The following is a 10,941-nucleotide window of genomic DNA, read 5'->3' on the forward strand; positions in this document are numbered from 1 at the left end:
TTGTGGCACGAAAATAACCATAGGCATTTTGTAAATGATGAGTGTGGCTGTGTTCCAATAAAATTTTATTTATGCGAACTGTCAGTATGTCAGATTTGGCTCACAGGCTGTGTAGTTCGCCAACCCCTGGTCTAAACTGATAGCATATGCTGTCATGTACATCCACCCATTTTTAACATTCTTGTAGTATTGTAGAGTTTACAACCAAGAAGGAGTCGATCTATACATAAATCTCTCAGTTCATCAGATAGGTTTGCATAAGTGGGATACCGCATAGCTGTAACTGGCTCTTAATCCATAGAACTAAAATAAAATGGCATGTTTTGCCTTTAGGTAGTCTGGAGATAATTCCTTGGTTAATTTTTTCCCCGATACCTGTTTTGTTTTATGTTCAGAGGAGAGGGGAGGATAGAAGAGAAGAGGAAGCAGATGAGTACAGGTCTACTGTCCTTAATCCTTACTTCCTGATGTTCACAAAAACTCTGAAAATCAAAAGCTTTTTCATAAGTGTGTGGCAAATTTGTTTGGCAGCAAAACTACCTGAACTAACCCATTAGGGTATGTATTAGTCCGTTCTCATGCTGCTATAAAGGACTGCCCGAGATTGGGTAATTTATAAAGGAAAGGGGTTTAAATTGACTCACAGTTCCCGTGGCTATGGAGGCCTCAGGAAACTTAACAGTCATGGTGGAAAAGGGAGCAAACGTCCTTCTTCGCATGATGGCAGGAAGAAGTGCTGAGCAAAAGGGGGAGAAGCCCCTTATAAAACCATCAGCTCTTGTGAGTACACACTCTCTATCACGCGAACAGCAGCATTGGGAATAACTGCCCCCATGATTCAGTTACCTACCACTGGGTCCCTCCCATGACACATGGGGCTTATGGGAACTACAGTTCAAGAAGAGAGATTTGGGTGGGGACACAGTCAAACTATGTCAAGATATTTGTAGTCTTTTTTTAATTCCATTTAATATGACTATTCCTGCATCTCAATGCAGAGGCACTAATATGTTTGTTTATACGAAGTTGCTGCTGAGCGTTTTATGTAATAACACACACACACACACACAGTACTACTTTTTTTGAAATCTGAAATATTCTGAATTTGGAAGTTCATCTGTTCTCATAGCTTTCAGAGAAAGGGATTTTGAACTTAAAAATGTACATAGAGTAGATATAAATCTAAATCAGGAGTTGGCAAACTATGACCTGTGGGTCAAATCCAGCCCACTGCTTGTTTTTGTAAATAAAATTTTATGGACACATAGCCATGCCTACTTGTTTACACATTGTCTGTGGCTGCTTTCAAGCTACAACAGAAGAGCTGAGCAGCTATGACAGTCCGTGTAGCCACAGAGCCAAAAATATTTGCCATCTGGCCCTTTACAGAAAAGACCGATTTATATTAGGCAAATAAAGTTAGGCAAGTGTGAGGTAACTTTCTTGGTTGTATCATAGTGGGGGATTTGAAATTTGGAATGCAAAATTCCTCTCTCTCAACAAAACCCACTGCCTCTGTCAATTCCCACAGGAGGTAGCTGCCTCAGATTTTGCCAATTAGTAATTTGTTTTGTCTTCCAACATCGGTCTCCTCTCTTTCTTTGAACTCACTCTGAGGACAGCTAAGCAGAAGAGGGATAATTCAATTGATCTAATTCATCTCTGTGAAGGAAAGACTTAAGTTCACAGCAGGCTTCTATCTGGATGGAAAGAATAGAGTGTGGTAGAATTATTAGAGATCTCTGGGAGTCTTTGTTGAAAAAGGCAAATCTGCTATTAATAATTATTCTTATTTTCCCTATTTTAGATTCTGAAGCGTGTTCCCAATAGTGTACTCTGGCTGTTGCGTTTTCCAGCAGTAGGAGAGCCGAATATTCAACAGTATGCACAAAACATGGGCCTGCCCCAGAACCGTATCATTTTTTCACCTGTTGCTCCTAAAGAGGAACATGTCAGGAGAGGCCAGCTGGCTGATGTCTGCTTGGACACTCCACTCTGTAATGGGCACACCACAGGGATGGATGTCCTCTGGGCAGGGACCCCCATGGTGACTATGCCAGGTAAGTTGCTGATAAATCACTGGAGTCTTCCTTGTTCTTTTGAAAATCTCCTTTAGGGGAGAAACTTCCAAGTGAAGTTATATATACTAGGAGCAACATTAAAGGCAAGGTGATAGAAAGTGAGACTTGTTCTCACTTAATTCTCTTCATCTGCATTGTGTGGAGGCTTAACGTAAATAATGTTAACTCTATGCTGTTTTACGTTCTCAGATGTGCAGTTGTTATCTTTTGTATTTCAGGAGAGACTCTTGCTTCTCGAGTTGCAGCTTCCCAGCTTACTTGCTTAGGCTGTCTTGAGCTTATTGCTAAAAACAGACAAGAGTATGAAGACATAGCTGTGAAGCTGGGAACTGATCTAGAATAGTAAGTAAACTTTTCCTTGAACAAATTATTTGGTAAAGTAGAGAGAATATAGCTGTTATAAAATGAAGCCATAAAATAAGTGTAATATAAAATAGGTGAACTAGTTGTATGCCCTCTGGATGGGAGAAGTACTTTCTAAACTCTTAGAAATGAAGTAATCAATAGGTTTTACCATGTGAAAAGTAAATGACTGAATAAAAAATATTCAAGAAAATTAAAAGGCAAATGAGGGGGAAAAAACTTTAGTCTCAGATATCAAAGTATTAATTGCCTGGCTATGTAAAGACTGCAGAACATTTAAATTTTAAATCCCCTAGTAGGAAAGTAAAAATGGAAATGACGAGACACCTTGCTAAAGTGGAAATACAAAAGGTTAACAGGAAAGTGTTTCAGGCTCTGTAGTAGAAATGCCAATTAAAATTATACTGAGGCTAGGTGTGGTGGCTCATGCCTATAATCCCAGCACTTTGGGAGGCCGAGGCGGGCGGATCACTTGAGATCAGGAGTTTGAGACCAGCCTGGCCAACATGGTGAAACCCCGTCTCTGCTAAAAACACAAAAATTAGTTGGGTGTGGTGGCGTGTTCCTCTAGTCCCAGCTACTCAGGAGGCTGAGGCAGGAGAATCTCTTAAACCCGGGAGGCAGAGGTTGCAGTGAGCCAAGATCGCACCATTGCACTCCAGCCTGGGTGACAGAGCGAGACTCTTATCTCAAAAAAACCACACACACAAAAAAATCCTAAGGGTATATCCATTATTTGCCTATACAATAGAAAAATTTTTTGTATCAATGAGGGAGCATTGAGGACTAGCCTTTTCATGCATTGGTGAATAAATTGGTACAGCCCTTCCTCAGAGTTTTTAGAGCCTTAAAAGTTAGATCTTTGGGCCTGGCACGGTGGCTCACACCTGTAATCCCATCACTTTGGGGAGGCTGAGGTGGGCGAATTACGAGGTCAGGAGATCGAGACCATCCTGGCTAACATGGTGAAACCCCATCTCTACTAAAAAATACAAAAAATTAGCCGGGCGTGGTGGCGGGCGCCTGTAGTCCCAACTACTCGGGAGGCTGAGGCAGGAGAATGGCGTGAACCCAGGAAGCGGAGCTTGCAGTGAGCTGAGATCGCGTCACTGCACTCCAGCCTGGGTGACAGAACGAGACTCCATTTCAAAAAAAACAAACAAAAAAAAAGTTAGATCTTTGACCCTAATACTGTCACGTCTTCACTGCAGTCAGTGTAAGAAATAAAAACAGCATAACTTAAATGCCTGAAAATGAGTAGGAATTACAGTGGTGATGCTTAGATGAGTGAGGATTTATTCATACAATAAACCAGTATTTCTTTCATTATTTTATTTTTTTTGAGATAGGATTTTACTCTGTTGCCTAGGGCTGGAATGCAGTGGTGTGATCTTGGCTAACTGCAGCCTCGACGTCCTGGGCTCAGGATGTCCTGGGCTCAGGATGTCCTGGGCTCAGGACGTCCCACCTCAGCCACCTGAGTAGCAGGGACTATAGGTACATGCCACCATGCCCCATGCCTGGCTCATTTTTAAATTTTTTTTGTAGAGGTGAAGGCTCAGTATGTTGGCCAGGCTGGGTATTTCTGTTTTCTTTTCTTTTTTTCCTGGACAGAGTCTCGCTCTGTTGCCCAGGCTGGAGTGCAGTGGCGTGATCTCGGCTAACTGCAACCTCTGCCTCCTGGGTTCAAGCGATTCTCCTGCCTCAGCCTCCCGAGTAGCTGGGATTACAGACGCCCACTACCACACCTGGCTAATTTTCTGTATTTTTAGTAGAGGCTGGGTTTCACTGTGTTGGCCAGGCTGATCTCGAACTCCTGACCTCGTGATCCACCCACCTCGGCCTCCCAGAGCGCTGAGATTACAGGCATAAGCCATCGTGCCCAGCGGGTATTTCTTAAATGAGGTTTTTCTTTCGGTATAATGGGTGATTTTATTTTCTTTGTGTATTTCTGAGAAGCAGCATATTACATAGAAATTAAAGAAATACACTTTTTGAGTCAGACTACCTGAGTGAACCCAAGCTCTCTACTTACGAGCTTTGTGACTTTGGGCAAGTAAATCTCTGTGTTGTGCCTTGGTTTCTTCTGCAAAATGGAGCATAATCTTAGTACCTACTTTGCAGAGATGATGTGAGGATTAAAAAAAACATTCCATGTAAAGTACTTAGCATAGTTCTTGGTATCTGGTAAACATTTAGCAGATGTTAGCTACTTACTATTTTCAGAATTTCTTCCGTAGAACATCACATATGTCTAAGAAAAGTGAGAAATTTGAGCCTAGGCATTATAAAAAAATAAGATTCATGTCCATTAGCCCAGAGATAACTATAGTAAAAAATGTAGTGTGTTTTATTTTCAGACAGGGTCTCACTCTGTTACCCAGGCTGGAGTGCGGTGGCGTGATCACGACTCACTGCAACCTCTGCCTCCTGGGATCGAGTGATCCTCCCACCTTAGCCTTCCTAGTAGCTGGGACTACAGGCACATGCCACCATGCCTGGCTTTTTTTATTTTTTATTTTTTAATATTTTGTGGAGACAGGGTCTCACCAATGTTGCCCAGGCTGGTAACTCCTGGGCTTAAGCAGTCCACCCGCCTTGGCCTCCCAAAGTGGTGGGATTAGAGGTGCGTGAGACACTGCACCCAGCCTGTAGTGCATTTTAAAATTTTTATTAGACTCTTTGGAACTTAGTTTGGTTCATACAATACTTTTCCCCAACATTTTTGTTGTGAAAATTTTTAATTTTATAATAAACACATCTATACCTACTGTTTAGAATCTGCCATTAGCATTTTACTGTTCTTGCTTTATTACATATCTATTCATCCATTTATTCCCTTTATTCATCTGCCAATCCACCTTATTTGACACATTTTGAAATAAATTGCAGACATCAGTACACTTCTCTTTAAATACTTAAGAATGGCTATCATTAACTGGAGTTAAGTATACACATATTTTTTTGAGACAGGGTCTCCCTCTGTTGCCCAGGCTGGAGTACAGTGATATGATCTCCGCTCACTGCAACCTCCGCCTCCCGGGCTCGAGCAATCTTCCCCTCAACCTCCTGAGTAGCTGGAACTACAGGCATGAGCCACCACACCTAGCTAATTTTTGTAATTTTAGTAGAGGCAGGGTTTCGACAGGTTGCCCAGGCTGGTCTCAAACTCCTGACCTCAAGTGATCCACCTGCTTCAGCCTCCCAAAGTGTTGGGATTACAGGCGTGAGCCACTGCGCCTGGCCATTTTTTTCTTTTGAGGCAGAATTCATATACAGTGAAATACACAAATATTCAGTGAGTTTTGAGACATAACTTTTTTTTTTTTTTTTTAGACGGAGTCTCACTGTGTCACCCAAGTTGGAGTGCAGTGGCACAATCTCTGCTCACTGCAACCTCTGCCTCCTGGGTTCAAGCAATTCTCCTGCCTCAGCCTCTTGAGAAGCTGGGATTACAGGCATGTGCCACCACACCTGGCTAAGTTTTCATGTTTTTAGTAGAGACAGGGTTTCACTGTGTTAGCCAGGATAGTCTTGATCTCCTGACCTTGTGATCCGCCCGCCTCGGCCTCCCAAAGTGCTGGGATTACAGGTGTGAGCCACCGTGCCCAACCGAGAAATACCTTTGTAACCCAAACTCCTATGAAGACAACATTATCACTCCAGAGAGATTCTTCATGCTCCTTTTCAGTCAGTCTTTTTCACCAACCCCCAGAGACAACCACTGTTCTGGAGTGTTTTTTTCCCTTCCATAAATTAGTTTTGCTTTTCTAGAATTTTATCCAAATGGAACTATGTCAATATGCACTCTGAAGGCTTCTTTCAGCAAGTTTATTTTGCTGAGTGGTATTTCACTGTGTGTATGTACTCCAGTTTATTTTCCTATTGACATAGAATTAAAAAAAAAATGAGTGCACAGGTCTTTCTCTTTGGAGGGTAGCATTAATATGGACATGGTTGTAGTGAGACCAACAGATATGCACAACCATTTTACTTCTTCTGTCACAACAAACATTAAAACAAAGTTGAGCATGGTGGCTCATGTCTATAATCCCAGCGCTTTGAGAGGCTGAGGGAGGAGGATTGCTTGAGCCCAGGCGTTCGAGACCAGCCCAGGAGTTCGAGACCAGCCTGGACAACATGGCGAGACCCCATCTCTACAAAAAATACAAAAATAGCTGAGTGTGGTGGTGCGTGCCTGTAGTCTCAGCTTCTCGGGAGGCTGAGGCAGGAGGATTGCTTGAGCCAAGGAGGTTGAGGCTGCAGTGAGCTGTCATCGTGCCATTGCACTCCAGCCTGGGCAACAGAGTGAGACTCTATTTCAAAAATTAGAAGAAAATAAATAAAAATTATTGCTTTTAAAAATGCATGAAAATGTTCTGGCTTCTGGTTCTAAAGTATTTAGCTCTTCATCTAAGAATAATCTCATGAAAAATAATATATTCAAAAAGGAAGTAGAAATCTTTTCCCCCGTGTTTCCTGAAGAATCAATTACTTTTTTATTTCTGAACAGAACCATACTCTTGGTGATATTAGCAATTTTTAAAAATCTGAACAACTCAGTTCAGGTACAAGTGGAAAATTATGACAGTAGACTTGCTGTATTTGTCTTCCCCTTGAGTGGTTTCCTATTTCATTAAAATGACCATAAATTGAATACTTCATCTTATATTTATGCTTTAACTTTTGTAAATGATGCTTCAATGAATATCTTTGCATGGTCCTGTATGTTTTTGCATCTGATTATTTCTTTTTAATAGATTTAAAAGTGTTAGTGTTAGGCCAGAGGGTTATGAACATTGAAGGTTAATACATACATTGCTAAATTGCTTACCAAAAAGCTAAGCAGTTTATGTTCTAACAGTACATAGAAATAGTCATGTGCCATTGTCAATTCTTGTTATTTTAAAGGTAGAAATAAAACGAAATGGGGAATGCGTGGTATCCCTTGGATGTACTTGTTTAGGAAAGAACTAAGTATTTTCAGAGTACATGGAGTTGAGCTCATTTCAGTGATAGCATTATGTAAGCTGTGACCCTTCCCTTTTTAACAGGAAGCCAATCAGGAAATGAGACAGCGTAAAGTTTGGTCATGGATTTTTTGCCACAAAGGGAACTAGGTATTTATAGGGTGTGTTTCTGAGTTTTCTGCCCTGATTTGTAAACTGGTTTCTCGTTTTTTATTACTCAGCCTGAAGAAAATTCGTGGCAAAGTCTGGAAACAAAGAATATCTAGCCCTCTGTTCAACACCAAACAATACACAATGGAACTAGAGCGGCTCTATCTACAGATGTGGGAGCATTATGCAGCTGGCAACAAACCTGACCACATGATTAAGCCTGTTGAAGTCACTGAGTCAGCATAAATAAAGACTGCACAGGAGAATTACCCCTATACCTGAGCCTCAACCTTCTGGGGGAAAGGGAACTAGATAACATACTTCTTACTTGTCTGTACAGTACCTTGTTGCAGATGGGTGATATATAATGGTAATAGAATAGCACAGCCAGACTTGCTTCCTGCATGGTAGGGAGAGACACAAGAGATGGGAAACTGCTGTTCCACAAGGAATCTCCGTAGAATTTTGCAGCGACCAGATGGTGCATAGGTCTGGAAGGTCTGATCTCCCTTGGTCTCTTCCATGGGATGGTTAGTGTGGAGGGGAGATATAGATTGTCCGGCCGCTTTGTGATTCCATGGATTGATTCAGTCTTCTGGATTAACTTTTTTCTTTATATTTTGGGTACTGGAGCTTTTAAAAATGTTTGGTTTCAGGTATTTTTATTCATGTGAAGTGTATATGATTCTCTTGAGATAAGGTTTTAAGCTAAAATGTTACTCCCTGTTTTAGTTTCTGAACTCTGACAGATCGACAGGGACTTTGCTGGTGTAGTCTTTTTATAGGTTTTATAAACCACTTGAGCCTATATCAGTCGTTTTAGTGTCTGACCTAATGTTTGGAGCTATCAGTGCTTTGTTGATTTAGATGATGACTCAAGATTTTTTCTGGTCCATTTCCCATTTCCTTCTCTTCCCTGACCCCCATACCCCCACCCTTAAAATTCTCCTGTAACTCAACTAACAAAATCAAGTCTGATTCAAAACATCCTAGGGTGTTTCTCTTAAACACGCCATCTGGTGCCAAATGAAAATTTTTAGGAGTGATGACTAATTATCAAGGGCACAGTTGTGGTACTGTCATTGATAATAATATAGTTTTTTTTTTTTTTTTTGGCCTAATTTTGACCTGTTTCACCAGTGTTTTACCCTTGACTGCCCCTTCTATGCTGCTTCCAAAAGTGATAGTGTGTGTAAGATTTTTACCTTCCTTTCTAAAGTTTTTTTTTTTTTTTCTTAAAGTGAGTCCTGTTCTTCCTATTTCTTTCAGCAGAAATGAAATCCCAGGTAAGTATAAGTATTCAAGTATTTGATCAGTAAGTCACAGTTATCTCCAGTGCATTAAATAACCTTCATCAAGAAACAGGTTATAGGTAAAATCTCTGAAGGACCATCTGTGTATTCAAGTAATTATATTTTAGATATTCTGGACTTGGTCTTGAAGTCTGTACAGATTCAGCCTCAATAGTAGCAAACTGCACTGCTATTTGGTTTGGAGTACAAATTAGACTTATAGTCCTCCTGGAACTTGAGTTATTAAAGTCATAGGAATAAAATTATGGGATCTCAACAGAGTCGAGGGTTTGAGGCTTAAACAAGCCAACATATGAATATATGTTTTGTCTCGCTGTACTGCACTTACGCTATCCAGTCGCAGGTAATTTTTTGTCTGCCAGTAGTGTTCTAGATTATGTCTTTCCAAAGCGCTGAGGCTGTGCACCTATTCTGTAGTTGCAGCTGATGCCTGAATGTATCCTAGCTGACAAATTATTGATTAATAAGAACTTGCATTTCTGAAAGATGCTTACTGTTAACCAAATTTTGAGCTAGGAGTCTCAAAGGTAATTCTGAACCAGAATTACATGTTAATGAACAGTGTACCTTTTAACAATGTAAATCACGGAATATCCGTGAAGGGATTTCTTAATTTATTTTTTACTGGATGATTGAAATACCAGTTAAAGGTTGCCAGCATGGTTGCAGATAAACTGACGTTTGAAATTCACCGAACTACTTAATGTGGAATAGGGTAATATACTTCCAATGCCCTCAAGGCTGTGACCTTACAGCCATTTTACATAGCACATCATTCCTCCTACAGGGATGAACTTTTTCCTGGCACGAAAAGTAGCCGCTCTGGTTGAAGCTTTGCTTATTGTAACAGGCTTTTATTTCCAGGTAACATGTCTGTGGAAGACTTAATTCTGATTAGAGATATAGATATTACTGGAAACTAATTGTTTTTTTTTTTTTTTCTATTGTACTCTGCTTTATCAAAGAAGTAAAACATTTAAATCGTGCTACAGAAATTAAGATGTTGTCTTGCGATCCTTAAACAATAAATGATTTCCCCTTAATACGGCTGATGTATTTTGTGTCCTGTTATATTGAGTGGCTTGATGAATAGGGTCATCCAGTGATGAAACCTGTATTTGAACAGCCTCAAACAGCAGCAAAGGACCAAATTTCCCTTCTGTAGCTATGATATTAGGAATTGTTTTCTCAGCCAGGTCTGGTGGAGGGTGGTGGGTTAGTTTATGATCCATTAAGGCGGCAAAGTGGCTGGATGTGGTGGCTCACGCCTGTAACCCCAGCACTTTGGGAGGCCGAGGCAGGTGGATCACTTGAGGTCAGGAGTTCAAGACCAGCCTGGCTAACATGGTGAAACTCCGTCTCTACTAAAAATACAGAAAACTAGCCGGGAGTGGTGGCACACACGCTTGTAATCCCAGCTACATGTGAGGCTGAGACAGGAGAATCGCTTGAACCCAGGAGGTGGAGGTTGCAATGAACTGAGATCGTGCCATTGCACTCCAACCTGGACGACAGCCTGTGATCCCCAACACACCCATTCATGCTTGCTCCTCTTTTGCTTATGACCTTTCTGCTTTCATTTACCCTCGTAGTCTTGGTCTTCGTGTGGACCATTCTCTTCTTGGCTTTTGGGGGCAAAATTATTTTCCTTCCTGCTCTGTATAGTGGTCGAACTCTGCCACGAGCATCAGGGAGGAAGATACCAATTCATGAGGGGTCAGAACACGCTGTTTGCCAGTTTTCTCAGAGATATAAAAATGAGAGGGAAGATTTTTTTTTCAGTAAAATTTTGCATAATTTACTTCCCAACTTCTTAAAGCCCTGATGTGGATTGGTGTTTGTTTCCTAAAAGATTATTATGGGAAGAAAGCCTACTCAACAGTTTTTACTCCTATCCGCTTCTGTTGAAAAATCTACATTATTTCCAGTTTATTTCCGCTCCTCCTGCCTTCAGTCTAAAGGAGTTGCTTGCACACCTTGAGTAAATGTGTGTAATTTCTGAACTGCCCATTTTAAGATTTGATTCCAAACCTGACCCACTCTTTTACTTGAAGCATATGCCTC

The 10,941-nt window shown here is 41.0% G+C and overlaps 1 protein-coding gene across 2 annotated transcripts in view; it reads left to right on the forward strand.

Moving 5' to 3' along the window:
- Positions 1-9,920, forward strand: part of OGT (O-linked N-acetylglucosamine (GlcNAc) transferase) — a 42,947-nt gene extending 33,027 nt beyond the window's left edge. For both annotated transcript variants that reach the window (XM_005593919.4, XM_005593920.5), the window contains exons 20-22: positions 1,808-2,060; positions 2,300-2,423; positions 7,636-9,920. In XM_005593919.4, coding sequence (XP_005593976.1) covers positions 1,808-2,060; positions 2,300-2,423; positions 7,636-7,810 — 552 coding nt within the window. In that variant the 3' untranslated portion in view covers positions 7,811-9,920. The remainder of the gene's footprint in view (positions 1-1,807; positions 2,061-2,299; positions 2,424-7,635) is intronic.
- Positions 9,921-10,941: the final 1,021 nt, after the last annotated feature.

The sequence above is a fragment of the Macaca fascicularis genome, chromosome X, assembly GCF_037993035.2.
Source record: "Macaca fascicularis isolate 582-1 chromosome X, T2T-MFA8v1.1".
Classification (NCBI taxonomy): Eukaryota; Metazoa; Chordata; class Mammalia; order Primates; family Cercopithecidae; genus Macaca; species Macaca fascicularis.